The 16,134-nt window shown below is 42.8% G+C and overlaps 1 protein-coding gene across 1 annotated transcript in view; it reads left to right on the top strand.

Annotated features, from left to right (window-relative positions):
• LOC126199230 (ATP-dependent translocase ABCB1-like) overlaps window positions 1-16,134 on the top strand; it is a 169,509-nt gene that overhangs the window by 147,774 nt on the left and 5,601 nt on the right. Inside the window, exons 19-21 of the mRNA XM_049936022.1 lie at window positions 6,310-6,504; window positions 12,357-12,563; window positions 15,556-15,702. Coding sequence (XP_049791979.1) covers window positions 6,310-6,504; window positions 12,357-12,563; window positions 15,556-15,702 — 549 coding nt within the window. The remainder of the gene's footprint in view (window positions 1-6,309; window positions 6,505-12,356; window positions 12,564-15,555; window positions 15,703-16,134) is intronic.

Raw genomic sequence — 16,134 nt, 5'->3', positions numbered from 1 at the left:
CGAATTAAATACGTTCATAGGAAGCCCTTTGCACTAAAGTTGGTATCAATTTTTTAAACTGAGCCGGCCGATGGTGGCCGAGCGGTTCTAGGCACTTCAGTCTGGAGCCGCGCAACCACTACGGTCACAGGTTCGAATCCTGTCTCGGGCATGGATGTGTGTGATGTCTGTAGGTTAGTTAGGTTTAAGTAGTTCTAAGTTCTAGGAGACTAATGACCTGAGATGTTAAGTCCCATAGTGCTCAGAGACATTTGAACCATTTTTTTTTTTTTAGACTGATAGAAACTTTTAGTAAGAGATGAGGATTGAAATAGATGGTTCCGTCGTCGACAATGTCATGAGAGACAGCGGTCAGGCTCAGATTATGTTAGGAAAGGATACCGGACGTGTCGTTTTCAAAAGAATCGTTTAGGGAAACCACCAAACACCGAAACCAGTATAGCTGGCTGGGAAATTTATGCGTAGTCCTTCCGAATCCATGCCAGCGTCCTACCATCACGCCACCTCGTTCTCTGAAACTTAAATCAGACGAGTGCTCGCAGGCCCAATCTGGGCTGCTTTCAGTATCTTTGGTAATTGATCTTATAACCACACAGTCAGTGATTGTAATGTCCCACGCGTTTAAAAGTAAAAGTATCCGCTTAGGGACTCTTTCTGCCAAAGATACAGTATCATTTTCACGAAGCATAGTCTTCGATCATCATCGCTTTCTAGGTAACAGAAACCTTTCATATATTCTATTGCGCGGTTTTATGACATCTGACTTTTAGGTGCATTCGTCCTTACCACTTCACATTTCTTATTATTTTGTTTCATTCATTCTGAACCCAAATTTTGTTTAAGCTACGATCTGGGTGTCTGTTAACTCTATTAGTACTTTCATTTAGACGACCATGTTATCTGCGAGCTGGTGTCGTGTGGTGGTCTTGCACTTTATTTATTGTTTTCATCTTCTGAAGATTTTCTTATATTAAACAAAAGACGTGATAAAATACTTCCTACCTCCAGCAACATACCACATTCGTCAGAGGAGATATGTTGTGAATTTACTGTATTACTATATTCGTTTAGTTTCGGTAATTGCTGTACAACGCTGTTTTTTAAATGCCTTCTTCGTGCTGAATCCGATGACGAGAAAAGATGTATTCGGAGACGCCCCTGACAGTGGTACGATACCAATTTGTCGGTCGCCCAGCATACAGCCCGAAAACCAGGAGTGATGGTTTCGGCTGTCATTTCATTTCATAGAAGAGCCCCTTTTGTTGTCATCCCCGGCACCCTCACACCACAGCGATACGTCGACGATATTTTATGTGCCGTTTGGTTTCCATTCACGGCAAGCCATCCTGTGTTTACATTTCAGCAAGATAATGACCGAAACATTCTAATATTTGTCTTGATGCCAGAGACTACTTTGTCCATCAAGGTCGCCAGATCTCTCTCCAATCGAGATAGTTGGAGCACTGCGGTCTGGACCCTCCAGCCATCTCGGGATCTTGAAGATCTAAAGCGCCATTTGGACAGAATTTGCCACGAGATCCCTTAGGACGACGTGCAATAACCCTATCAGTCAATGCCAAGCCGAATTATTACTTGCATACGGGCCACAGATGGACCAACACATTATTGCCTAGCTCAGTTTGTGAAGCTCTTTCTCGTGAATACCGGGTGATCAAAAAGTCAGTATGAATTTGAAAACGTAATAAACCACGGAATAATGTAGATAGAGAGGTAAAAATTGACACACATGCTTGGAATGACATGGGGATTTATTAGAACAAAATAAAAAAAGTTCACAAAATGTCCGACAGATGGCGCTGGACAGCAAAATGTCAGTAACTGCTACCGTGACGGGTGAGAGGTACGCCTATATGTTAGAGAATCGCATCATCCCCAGCCTGGCTGATAAACAGCTGCTGGAACGTACGATGTTTATGCAGGATGGCGCTCCACCCCATATTGCTAGACGCGTGAAAGATCTCTTGCGCGCCTCGTTTGGTGATAATCGTGTGCTCAGCCGCCACTTTCGTCGTGCTTGGCCTCCCAAGTCCCCAGATCTGTCTGTGCGATTATTGGCTTTGGGGTTACCTGAAGTCGCAAGTGTATCTTGATCGACCGACGTCTATAGGGATGCTGAAAGACAACATCCGACGCCAATGCCTCACCATAGCTCCGGGCATGCTTTACAGTGCTGTTCACAACATTATTCCTCGACTACAGATATTGTTGAGGAATGATGGTGGACATAGTGAGCATTTCCTGTAAAGAACATCACCTTTGCTTTGTCTTACTTTGTTATGCCAATTATTGCTATTCTGATCAGATGAAGCACCATCTGTCGGACATTTTTGAACTTTTATTTTTGTTTTTGTTCTACTAAATCCCCATGTCATTCCAAGCATGTGTGTCAATTTGTACCTCTCTATCTACATAATTCCATGATTTATTCAGTTTTCATATTTATACTGACTTTTTGATCATCCAGTAGATCATCCAATTTCTTCTGAAATTGTAATCGGTTGTTTGCCTGTAAATGGACATCACATCTACCTATTTACGTCCCACTGCGACAATTCTTTCGTGATGCGTCGGTTTTCCTTTTTTTCTTTTTGTCTTAGTGTTTCGATAAGAAAGTGAACTCCGGAAATAGAAGATCTCTGCTATTTTAGCAACAGTATATCTGTCAAAGGTATCTGAAAAAGCGAAATATTTTAATATCGAATATAAATTTAGATTTAAGGAAGTCTGTTCTGAAAGTATTTGTCTGGATTGTACCGCTCTAGGAGAGCATACGAGTTTTCTGTAATGCATTCATACGTGAGAATACTTATGATTAAATGGAAGATCGGATAACAAATGAATAGGTACAGAATCGCTTCGTAAGAAAGATTGACCGTAGGAATTATCAGTTGATAAGGACACATCCAGAGGATGCAGGAAATGTTAGCTTAGTAAGGGAAGAAAAGAGGGATATGTTTGGAATAAAATCTGCAGACGGAAGCCAAGTCATGACTACAGTTATTGTGTTGAAGTAGATGTAGCTTACAATAAATGCAGAGAAGAAAGGCGTGCATAGTTAGTACGGCAGTCTGTATAACGAGCAAAATTCTAAATTGTCACGACTGTACGTTTGTGATAGCCAAATTAATTCTTCCTCTATAATTGAGCAGAAACGTATTTTTTTGTGCACTTCTTAAAACGGGTGAAAGAAAATGCTGAGAAGGTTATTTTAAAAAGGCTCTACTTGCTCATCGATCTTTCCCCAGTCCTAGCTGGCGCTCTGCCACTAATGACCTCTTCGTCTACTACTCATACATCATTAATACTTGAATTGCATTCCACCTGGCTGAATGAGGAACTCCAGTTTTCTAGACAACCAGAGAACTTAGTTTTAACAATGAGGTTTAGTATCTTCTACCTAAAATTCTATTAGCTCTTTCTGTGTTGTATTATTCATATCTTCTGCCATTAATACGTGATATATTTCCCGAACCACCAAATAATAACTCTTTTCCTTTCTCTTGCACATATAGGCAATCTTCTTTAGACTGTGGCTATGATGAACATCTTGCACGAAATGAAGCAAAATGTCCCATCAGATAAAAAAAAGATACTGCTTTAACTTCCTTAAATGAGATAAAACAGATCATTAACTTGAAATTTGCTCCATATCAAGATCAGTTCGCTGTATTATATGAGTTTCATGTCTCTGTGACCATCATACGTATGTTTTCTCACTCATATTACTATTGCATTACTCTTCAGACAATAATCGCTGTAGGATGTATCACCTTTGCAATCCACAGACGGCTACGAACGGCTTTCTCTGTCATCAACCAACGTATTGACTGACCCCTCATTCCACTGAAAGAACACAATCTGTAAAGAACCTTATGTAGACACTGGAAGACATGTACATATAAATATTTTTCGTTACGCACATTGTAAGTTTATAAAATATTGTAAAATGTAGATTCTTTTCTCGAAAATAAGAAACAAAAGTTCATTTCAAGAATCACGAGAGCAGAGCGGTAGCTTGTTATCACAGTTGTTTAACTTCCACGGTTGGTTAATTGCTTTGGGGGAAGACACCACTCAACGAGGTCATCAATCCCATCGGATTAGGGAAGGATGGGAAGAAAATCGGCTGTGGCTTTTCAAAGGAACAATTCCGGAATTTGTCTGAAGCCTTTTAGGAAAATCATGGAAAACGTAATTCATGATGGTCTGTACGTGTTTGAGCCGTCGTCCTCCCGAATTCGAGTCGAGTGTGCTATCCACTGCACTTTACTAGGTAACTACCATGTTGAAGAAGAAAGTAAGGAAGCAAACGAAAACTCTCAGGAGTGTAAGAAATGCAGAAACTGAACTGTGTGACTATTCTGTGCTCGTATTGGTATTTACATTACTATACAATCTTTTAAGTATATATTAATTTTTTAGGTTTGTAAGTCTGTTAAACTATAATTGGTGTTGAGGACAAATAGTACTGGTAGATTAGGTCAAATAATGTCTGTGGCACCACCAATAGCTTTTTTAACAGAAAACTTCATTATTATTCCGTGCAGGAGACTGTGATCACCTACATCTAAATCTACATTTTTACTCCGCAAGCCACCAAATGGTGTGTGGCGGAGGGCACTTTACGTGCCACTGTCGTTACCTCCCTTTCCTGTTCCAGTCGCGTATGGTTCGCGGGAAAAACGACTGCCAGAAAGCCTCCGTGCGCGATCGAATCTCTCTAATTTTACATTCGAGATCTCCTCGGGAGGTATCAGTAGGGGGGAGCAATATATTCGATACCTCATCCAGAAACGCACCCTCTCGAAACCTGGACAACCAGCTACACCGCGATGCAGAGCGCCTCACTTGCAGAGTCTGCCACTTGAGTTTGCTAAACATCTCCGTAACGCTATCACGCTGGCCAAATAACGCTGTGACGAAAGTCGCCGCTCTTGTTTGGATCTTCTGTATCTCTTCTGTCAACCCAATCTGGTACGGATTCCACACTGATGAGCCATACTCAAGTATAGGTCGAACGAGTGTTTTGTAAGCCACCTCCTTTGTTGATGGACTACATTTTCTAAGGACCCTCCCAATGAATCTCAACCTGGCACCCACCTTACCAACAATTAATTTTATATGATAATTCCACTTCAAATCGTTCCGCACGCATACTCCCAGATATTTTACACAAGTAAATATAATCATACAATAAAGGATCCTTCTTTCTATGTATTCGAAATACATTACATTTGTCTATGTTAAGAGTCAGTTGCCACTCCCTGCAGCAAGTGCCTATCCGCTGCAGATCTTCCTGCATTTCGCTGCAATTTTCTAATGCTGCAACTTCTCTGTATACTACAGCATCATCCGCGAAAAGCCGCATGGAACTTCCGACACTATCTACGAGGTCATTTATATATATTGTGAAAAGCAATGGTCCCATAACACTCCCCTGTGCCACGCCAGAGGTTACTTTAACGTCTGTAGACGTCTCTCCATTGAGAACAACAAGTTGTGTTCTGTTTGCTAAAAACTCTTCAGTCCAGCCACACAGCTGGTCTGATATTCCGTAGGCTCTTACGTTGTCTATCAGGCGACAGTGCGGAACCGTATCGAACGCCTTCCGGAAGTCAACGAAAATGGCATCTACCTGGGAGCCTCTATCTAGAGCTTCACGTTTGCTCTGCCGTTGCAGTTGTAAAATATGAGTTGCGGTGTCAGTGCTGCAACGTGATTACTCTCTTATACGAAGGAATAACTTAACCTATTTATGGTACACAGTATTTCATTTTATTAAGCTTGTGAATGTAGTAGGCCGACCGGAGTGGCCGAGCGGTTCTAGGCGCTTCAGTCTGGAACCGCGCGACCGCTACGGTCGCAGGTTAGAATCCTGCCTCGGGCATGGATGCGTGTGATGTCGTTAAGTTAGTTAGGTTTAAGTAGTTCTAAGTTCTAGGGGACTGATGACCTCAGATGTTAAGTCCCATAGTTCTTAGAGCCATTTGAACCATTTTTTAATGTAATAATGAATAAACTTAAGTTAAGCTGCTTGAAACAATTTTATCCATTTGAAGAATATTTCTTGACGATATCACTTATGAGTTCACAGAGAGCTTTGAACGATCCTCTCTGTCACCACCTATCACACTGACTGACAACTACATCTGCACTGACTGTCGTAAACACTGTTGAGTGCTAAATGAGAATCGGTGTTATTATTTGTAACTGTGTCAGTGTCTTGCACAGTTTTCCGATCGGCCTGGTTCCTAGTAACATGATATGAAAACTTGTCTCCGTCCACAGAAGAGTCAGGGCGAGGTGCAGTACTCTAACGTGCAGTTTGCGTACCCGACGCGCGTCGGCAGCCTGGTGCTGCGCGGCCTGGACCTCGAGATCCGGCCCGGACAGACGGTCGCACTGGTGGGGCCTTCCGGCTGCGGGAAGTCCACCACCGTGCAGCTGCTGGAGAGGTTCTACGACCCCACCGCCGGCGTCGTGGTGAGTACGCCCCTGGCCCTCCTGCTGTCGCTACTGTGTTTGCTATCCTGTTATTCCACCAGGTGTCATTCCTCTTGCGGCATGACCGAGCATGCGTATTTCGTGTTGTAGCGGTGCCTAGACAAGAGACTTAAGAAATAGTCAAGGAACCTATGACGTATCTTGGGGGATATAGAGTACACTGAAAAACCTACATTTAAGGAAACTGTACATTTAGAACAATTTTTCATAGTGTTGTCCTGAATATAATTTTCGTACATCCATATTTAAACTGGATGGTGGGACACAGCTGGTATGATATTTTATTAAAAATGAAATTCCTCTAGCTGTACATAAGATTTTATATTTACTTCGCCACTAGATTCGACGTTGCGTCAAGGCAATCTTCAGGCCCGTACATTTTGATGAAATCGGCTGTGTGTGACTCAGTCTAGAAGTCCACGGAAAGACCAACACATGCTCCACTAGTGTCACTAGTTACTGCCCGCCATCCATGTGGAGCACATGTTGGTCTTACTGCGAACTTCTAGACTGAGCCACACACAACCGATTTCGTCAAAATCAAGATGGCGTTGACGCAACGTCTAAGCTAGTAGCGAAGTGAATATAAGATCTTATGTACAGCTGGCGGAATTTCATTTTTAATAAAAATCAATATAGTTTGTTCAATGTTCCAAGGAATACATAGAGGGTTTGCATAAAACAAACAACCTTGAACATAATACACTCCTGGAAATTGAAATAAGAACACCGTGAATTCATTGTCCCAGGAAGGGGAAACTTTATTGACACATTCCTGGGGTCAGATACATCACATGATCACACTGACAGAACCACAGGCACATAGACACAGGCAACAGAGCATGCACAATGTCGGCACTAGTACAGTGTATATCCACCTTTCGCAGCAATGCAGGCTGCTATTCTCCCATGGAGACGATCGTAGAGATGCTGGATGTAGTCCTGTGGAACGGCTTGCCATGCCATTTCCACCTGGCGCCTCAGTTGGACCAGCGTTCGTGCTGGACGTGCAGACCGCGTGAGACGACGCTTCATCCAGTCCCAAACATGCTCAATGGGGGACAGATCCGGAGATCTTGCTGGCCAGGGTAGTTGACTTACACCTTCTAGAGCACGTTGGGTGGCACGGGATACATGCGGACGTGCATTGTCCTGTTGGAACAGCAAGTTCCCTTGCCGGTCTAGGAATGGTAGAACGATGGGTTCGATGACGGTTTGGATGTACCGTGCACTATTCAGTGTCCCCTCGACGATCACCAGTGGTGTACGGCCAGTGTAGGAGATCGCTCCCCACACCATGATGCCGGGTGTTGGCCCTGTGTGCCTCGGTCGTATGCAGTCCTGATTGTGGCGCTCACCTGCACGGCGCCAAACACGCATACGACCATCATTGGCACCAAGGCAGAAGCGACTCTCATCGCTGAAGACGACACGTCTCCATTCGTCCCTCCATTCACGCCTGTCGCGACACCACTGGAGGCGGGCTGCACGATGTTGGGTCGTGAGCGGAAGACGGCCTAACGGTGTGCGGGACCGTAGCCCAGCTTCATGGAGACGGTTGCGAATGGTCCTCGCCGATACCCCAGGAGCAACAGCGTCCCTAATTTGCTGGGAAGTGGCGGTGCGGTCCCCTACGGCACTGCGTAGGATCCTACGGTCTTGGCGTGCATCCGTGCGTCGCTGCGGTCCGGTCCCAGGTCGACGGGCACGTTCACCTTCCGCCGATCACTGGCGACAACATCGATGTACTGTGGAGACCTCACGCCCCACGTGTTGAGCAATTCGGCGGTACGTCCACCCGGCCTCCCGCATGCCCATTATACGCCCTCGCTCAAAGTCCGTCAACTGCACATACGGTTCACGTCCACGCTGTCGCGGCATGCTACCAGTGTTAAAGACTGCGATGGAGCTCCGTATGCCACGGCAAACTGGCTGACACTGACGGCGGCGGTGCACAAATGCTGCGCAGCTAGCGCCATTCGACGGCCAACACCGCGGTTCCTGGTCTGTCCGCTGTGCCATGCGTGTGATCATTGCTTTTACAGCCCTCTCGCAGTGTCCGGAGCAAGTATGGTGGGTCTGACACACCGGTGTCAATCTGTTCTTTTTTCCATTTCCAGGAGTGTATTACGGAAACAGGAAAGGAGCTGTATCAGTATAAGACAGGAGATATTATGTGAGATGAGCTTAATGGATCTATGATGAAATAGTACCTTAGAATCCGTATAATAATGTAATGGAATTGCATACTGTTTAATAAAAATTTGTAACTTAAAATAAAACTATCGAAACACATCTCATGGACTAGAGGATGTTCCCTTAGAACCATCGATGTCCTTGGAAGAGTGTGCCGTGACAAATCTGTTCCCCCTCCTAGGCGTGATATATCAGCCAGGTAAAGTATCGTCAGAATTTCAAAAGAATTTGATAATTCCTATTCCAAAGAAACACGTGTGAATATTACCGAACCATCAGTTTACTACGTCATGGAAACAAAATACTGACTCATATTATTTACAAATGAATGGGAAAACTGGTAGAAGACGACCTTGAAAAGAGAAGTTTGGTTTTCGGGGGAAAATTGTAACTGTCGAATGCGTACTGACTCTACGACATTACGTATTTTAAAAGATAGACCGATGAAATGGAAATCTGCGTGCAAACCATTTCTAAATAAAGAGAAGATTTTTGACAATGTTGACTGTAATACAAGGTCTGAAATTTTAAAGGCAGTCAGGATAAAATATACGGAACAAGAAATGTGTCTGCAATTTGTTCATAAACGAGACTGCAGTTATAAGAGTCGAAGAGCATGAAAGGGAAGCAGTATTTGGGAATGAAGTGAGACAGGACTGTAACCTCTTATTAATGTTGTTCACCTGCCGACTGAACAGGGAGTAAAGGAAACCATTGCGAAATCTGGAAAGGGAACTAAACTTCAGGGAAAATAAATAAAAAATTTGGGGATTTATCACGAGATTATAATTTTATCAGAGATGACAACGAACTTCAAATGGCAGCTGAACCGAATGGGTAGTACCTTGAAATGTAGTTCTAAGATGAATATCAACAGAAGTGAAAGAAGGGTAATGGAAACTTGCTGAATTAAATAAGATGATGCTCAAAGAATTAAGTTAAGAAAAGAGACACTGAATGCAGTCCGTAACTTTCGCTACTAGGGCAGAGGATATAAAGTGCAGACTGATAATAACATCCGTTTCATGAATTGAGAAATTTGTTGACATCAAAAATAAATTTAATGTAGGAGGTCGTTCCCGAAGGCGAGCCTATTTGTATGGAGAGTAGCTTTGTACGCAACTGAAATGTTGACGATAATCAGTTCGAACAAGAAGAGAATACAAGATTTAGAAATGTGAAACTGCTGAAGTACTTAGGATATTACTTGAGCAGATCGAATAACTGAAGAGATGGTACTCAGTCAAACTGGGGGCAAAAGAAATTTATGGAACAAATTGTTTTAATTAAGGGATAAGTTGATGGGGTAATCGTGAAGCATCGAGGCATCGTCAGTTTCGTAATGAAAGGAAGACTGAGGTGTAATATTTGTAGAGGAACACAAATCTTTAATTTGATTGTAGGCTACAGTAATTATCCATAAATGAACAGGTGTAAGTAGGCTGTTTAGGTTTTTTATATTGGTAACGCCACGTAGCGCTCTGTATGAAAATCACTGGCTGGGCTGTGTGCAGTCAGTGGCTGGTTGGCATTGTTGTAATACTCGCCATTGTAGTGTTGGGCAGCTGGATGTGAAGAGCGCGTAGCGTTGCGCAGTTGGAGGTGAGCCGCCAGCAGTGGTGGATGAGGGGAGAGAGATGGCGGAGTTTTGAAATTTGTAAGACTGGATGTCATGAACTGCTATATATATTATGACTATTAAGGTAAATACATTGTTTGTTCTCTATTAAAATCTTTCATTTCCTAACTATGCCTATCAGTAGTTAGTGCCTTCCGTAGTTTGAATCTTTTATTTAGCTGGCAGTAGTGGCGCTCGCTGTATTGCAGTAGTTCGAGTAACGAAGATTTTTGTGAGGTAAGTGATTTGTGAAAGGTATAGGTTAATGTTAGTCAGGGCCATTCTTTTGTAGGGATTTTTGAAAGCCAGATTGCGTTACGCTAAAAATATTGTGTGCCAGTTTAAGCACAGTCTTGTATAATTGTTCAAAGGGGACGTTTCACAGGTTAGCACAGGACTAGCTTGTTGAGCTGCATCAGATCAGTCATGGATTGAAGGCCACAATTACAGTGCAGCTGAAACAATTGTTAAACTACTTTATATTGACAGTAACAATCAAAGACTGTTCAAGTCGCACGCAGAATACAGACACAAAGTCCATACGTAATCAACATCGCAACTGATAAGTCTTGGTGACGATATCGATATTGGCTCTATGCCTATCAAAAGTAACAACGTAATCATTCACATACTTTTGCAGACGTTCAGTGTAAGTTGTGAACCATCAAAAGTTGATAAGATCAAAGAAAAAGTACATACTTGGTTTTGCCATTATGATCTATTCGGAAATAAACTATCTTCTCATGGAAGCCAGCTTGGTTTCGGAAAACATCTATCATGGGAAACTCACGCTATGCAAACACGATATCAGTGCTTCGAATATTCTAAACCATGCTAATTTAGTATTTCTACATTTTCAAAAAACTTTCGATTCAGTACAAGTTTGACGTTCTCTAAAGGAACCATGCTCAGGAAGAATACTCCTGTGGGATATGAAGCCGGTTTTATAACCGGATCCAAACCATCTAGATTGGCATTAGGTAAACGTTATTCGTAATGGAGACAGAGAAGTAATACCTGCTGTGAAGCTGAGGAGCGTAATAGGATGGTTGGTGGGCGTGGCATTCATTAACATCTTATTGGATATTGTTAGTTGCCATCCCAGGTTTTTTGTAGCGTAAATTCTACCCCATAAAAATTGCAGTAGTATCTAGTTACACCTTTGTATGGTGTAAGGAGTGGCAACTGGCTCTTAATGTAGAGCAATGCAAGGTTGGGTAGTTTACGAAACGTGAAAAGGAGGTGTCCTTTGGTGAAACATTAGTGACAACTATAGTGATAGCACCATACATACATATGAGCTGTGAGGTGGTACAAACAAATAGACTGAATTGTAGATATAGCAAATGGAAGACTAAGATTGATTGGTCGGGCACCAGTAAGGTGTAACACTTCTAAAAAAATAAAATAAAGTAAAACACGTAATACCTCAGAGACCAAAACTTAATACAGCCTTAATTTATGGTATCCACAACCGTTCGTACTGAGAAGAGAAATGGAATGCATAATAAGTAGAGCAGTGGAAATGGTAAGAAGTCTGGTTTGCTAAGAGGATAACGTAACATAAATGTTGAAAATTCTTAACTTTCAAACACTTTTCGAATGCGTATCTCTAGCGAAATAACTCACAAAAGTTCAGGAACTGTGTTCCACGCAGAAACATCATGTATTCTTTCAACTTTTGTATTCATAGGTCCCAGAGCATGTCAGTTAAAATTCCATACAAAACACTTCCCACAGAGTCGTCCTACATCTAATTATCTTCACGCTCCGCATGTGAACGGAACGAAAAGAAAGATTAACGCTACAATAAACTACGTGTAGCGTCTTCGATGCACCTCACAATGGTTCGTAGAGCACAGATTTACTTGTACGGAACAAAATCTATTCTTATATTGAACACTGTAATTTAAGGGTTTCCGCTGACCAATCATACTTTCATGTGAATTAACGACCAGTAACTGTAATTCGTAAGCATGGGTAATATTGATATAAGAGCGTGTTCTTCTGTTGACAGTCTGTGGACGGCCGAAACGTGTCCAAGGTAAAAATGGCGAACCTGCGGGATCAGATGGGCATCGTCTCGCAGGAGCCGGTGCTGTTCGATAGGACCATCGCTGAGAACATCGCATATGGCGACAACGAGAGGCATGTTCCCATGGCCGAGATCATCGAAGCCGCCAAGAAGTCCAACATACACAACTTCATCTCCTCTCTGCCGCAGGTATGAGAAAACTGCAATGGTCACTGTTGTTGTGTAGGAAAATTTTGAGACCTAATACTGGGAGAAGAATTTACTCGTGCAGGCATTCATTAGCATCTCTCCTGAGAATCGTAACCGAAATCAGGAATACAGGTTAACAATTATTGTTGTATTGGAATCTTCATGCATCTGGGTAAGAAGATAAATCTAATGGGTGCGTATGATCTATTAACAGAAGAGGAAGCGTATACCGTCAGTTTTCAGTAAAACTAAACCTGAACCGACGTCAGAAATTATGCGTTTCAGTGAACGCCATTTTAAAAAAATGCAAAACTTAAATAATGATAATAACTCAATAAACCTTATATTCTTACTAAAAAAAAGAGAAGCAGCCAAAAAAAAAGAATATTGATTCAGAGAGAGAGACATGTATGAAAAATAAATGACTGCTCTACATAAAACTTAGAAGCCAAAGCACTACAAACTGTCGACTTAATTGACATCACAAAATCATTTTTGATGCGATATCCTATTTACATAAGTAAGAAACTGTGGTACGTGAGAATATTACAGAAGTGTTGATATTCAGTAAAGCATTTTCCAGTATTTGTTTTCGGATTGTTAATGATTACATTTCTAATTTGATTTGTACCGTACTTGAGTAGCAGCTAGCCTTTGTACATTGATCAAAGTAATTTGATTGGTAGAATGTGATGAGAACATTTTCGTGCAATCAGACCTTAGTTACCACAAATGATCCGTGTTTTTCTCTCCATTCATGAATACTGTTAGCCACGTAATGTGAATGTGTAATAACCATTACATGTGTACGATTAATTGGAAAAATAAACTGGAGACAGCAAAACCGACAGGCAGGTCGTTAAAAGAACCGTATCTGACTACTGACTTTTCTTCACTCTATGATATTCTTAGCTAGTTTATTTTTAAATCAGCCGAGACGATAAGTCTACTTTCTCGAAATACATTCTGGTTAGTGCTGTGTTTTTTAATAATTCATTGTGTTACAATTACACAGAACGCTTTGACACTGTGGGTCGTCTTTATAATTTTGTGCAAGCCATGGTCGACCGGGCGCTGGATTAGGGTAGATCGCCCGTAATACTGTGACAAATGGAACTGGCCATTTCTTCCACTTGTTCTTCGCGACTCTTTTGTCCGTTATTTATATTACTTTTCAGCATTCCTTTCTTTGCTATCATTACTGCTGTATGAACTAAACGTCTCCGCCACCTCGTTTTGCCAGTACTACCCAATTGTTCCTTGCTTTCCGGCAGATTACCTACGACGTATATACGCTGTGTCATTTTAGCTTTTTCCTCTGCGTTTTCACTACAGTTCTATAATTTCTTTCACTTCGTGGCTTACTAAATATACGACTGCGTGGTGTCTGTTCTTTCGGACCTATTTGAAAGAATACACACCATATAATTTATTCACCTCGATGGGCAATGAATGAGCATGGAGGGGGCCGCGGAGAGGTCGCGGTAGGTGGGAATGTCGATCAGCAGGGAGCGTACCGAGATAGTCCGTGCAGTTGCGATAAACACTGTGTCCGCCACTGTCTAGAAAGCAAAAGACCACGGGTTCGAGTCTCTGTCCAGCAGGCATTTTGAATCATCACCATTGAATTCACATAAAGTTCCGATGCAGCTGATCTGACCAGTCCCTTCAATTTCCTTTCCTTTCTTCCCCCCTCCCCCTCCCCCCTTTCCCCTCCTCCACCATCAGTTGCTGTGATGTTGTTAAATAATTGTACAAGGTAAAAATGGTAGTGATTATATTCCCTTCACCCTTCGTAACGCCAGATGTCTAGTGAAATTGATGGTATAAGCATTAGGCCGTAGTCTAAGGCTAATTTCTGTGCTAGAGACGTCATCAGCGTCCATAAAGACTCAGGTTGCAGTTTAAAACTTAAACAAGCTTAGCAAAACGAACAGTTCATATGTATCCAAACAGCGGACGCACCGTGACGTCATGAGATCTCTGCCGAAGATCGCGCAGTCGCGACGACTTGTTGCGCAGCTTGTAAACTGGAAGAGTTGGCGCCGTTTGCTAACACACACATCTTGTCTAAATAAGAGATAGGTTCGCTCCAGGAGTGGATGCTAGGAATAGGTGCTTGCTGAGACAGGGAGCAAAATAATGATAAGCACACCGCCGGCCGCTGTGGCCGAGCGGTTCTAGGCGCTTCAGTCCGGAACCGCGCGACTATTACAGTCGTAGGTTCGAATCCTGCCTCGGGTATGGATGTGTGTGATTTCCTTACGTTAGTTAGGTTTCAGTAGGTCTACGTTCTAGGGGACTGACAGATGTTAAGTCCCATGGTGCTCAGAGCCATTTGACCCATTTGATAAGCACACCTAATATGTTATTAACTCTGATTTACTCAGCTCCAGTTCAGAAAGTCCATTTGTATACCAGTAATTCCTTCATACACGCAAATTCGGTGTAGATAATACACAGAGAGGTGAGGCTAAGTATTAGGCCTCGAATGCACGCAGTGAACTCCGCTATCGGTCTGGGCAGGTGTGGGTGTGGCATCCTTTTACGTGGGCTCGGCAGCGCCACATTACTTACTGCCAACCTCTTGACGCTGAATGAGTTGCGTGTTGTCGACAGCGTACGACACCATACTCAATCTCTCTTCTATTTACTTAAAATTGGTTTTGTGCTTCCGAATTTATGTGGCCTTTCTGTACTTCCTATCAAAGTAATCGTTGGATCTTGATAAAACCACAGCATCAGATAACGAATTTGGTGGTTCTACGATCCCCGTACCTTTTCTTAGAGTGATTTCTGAGAATTTATAATCTCCAATGGCTTATCCTGCATTTGGAAACGTTAGGCATGGAGGTGAGGATGTTTTTCTACTTTCATCCGACTGTTAAGGGTGTTGCAGGGTACTTGTGTCAGTAATGTGAGCGGTTGACCACTAAGCTGAAAGCCATGCGTGGCAACACTGCTGTTGCAAGTGATCGCCGTCTGTCCACAGGGCTACGAAACCCGCATGGGGGAGAAGGGCACGCAGTTGTCCGGAGGGCAGAAGCAGCGCGTGGCCATCGCGAGGGCGCTCGTCCGCAACCCGCGGATCCTGCTGCTCGACGAGGCCACTTCGGCGCTCGATGCTGAGAGCGAGAAGGTGAGTGACGCCGGCATCTGCTTAACTGACTATCTCAGCGCTACACCTGTCGCATCAGGGCTGCATTTGGGCTTAAGGCAGCGCATACCAGCTTTGATTACAGCCTCTCGGTATTACTACAGGGTACAATAAAAGTACTCTTCTCTGCCTGAATAATAAAATTACATATGCAACCGATTCGACGATCATTGCTAAAGAGCTCTTATTGCGTGGTTATTTGTCGTATACGTCTGCAATGAGTCACACAATTTTTAACTTCTTCACTTCAGTTTTCCCTCCCATTTTTTAACGTGCTCGACAGCTCGTTTTCATTGCACTACATTCACGTTACTACTGTAACCTCCTTTTAGTAGTTGGTACTTCATTCGGCACTAGGTTCGGTGGGAAGCTACATTTTCAAGTCGGTGTTAACATACATTATAATCAATATAT

This window comes from Schistocerca nitens, chromosome 8, assembly GCF_023898315.1.
Source record: "Schistocerca nitens isolate TAMUIC-IGC-003100 chromosome 8, iqSchNite1.1, whole genome shotgun sequence".
In the NCBI taxonomy this organism is placed as follows: Eukaryota; Metazoa; Arthropoda; class Insecta; order Orthoptera; family Acrididae; genus Schistocerca; species Schistocerca nitens.
This window is presented reverse-complemented; position numbering and strand designations above follow the sequence as displayed.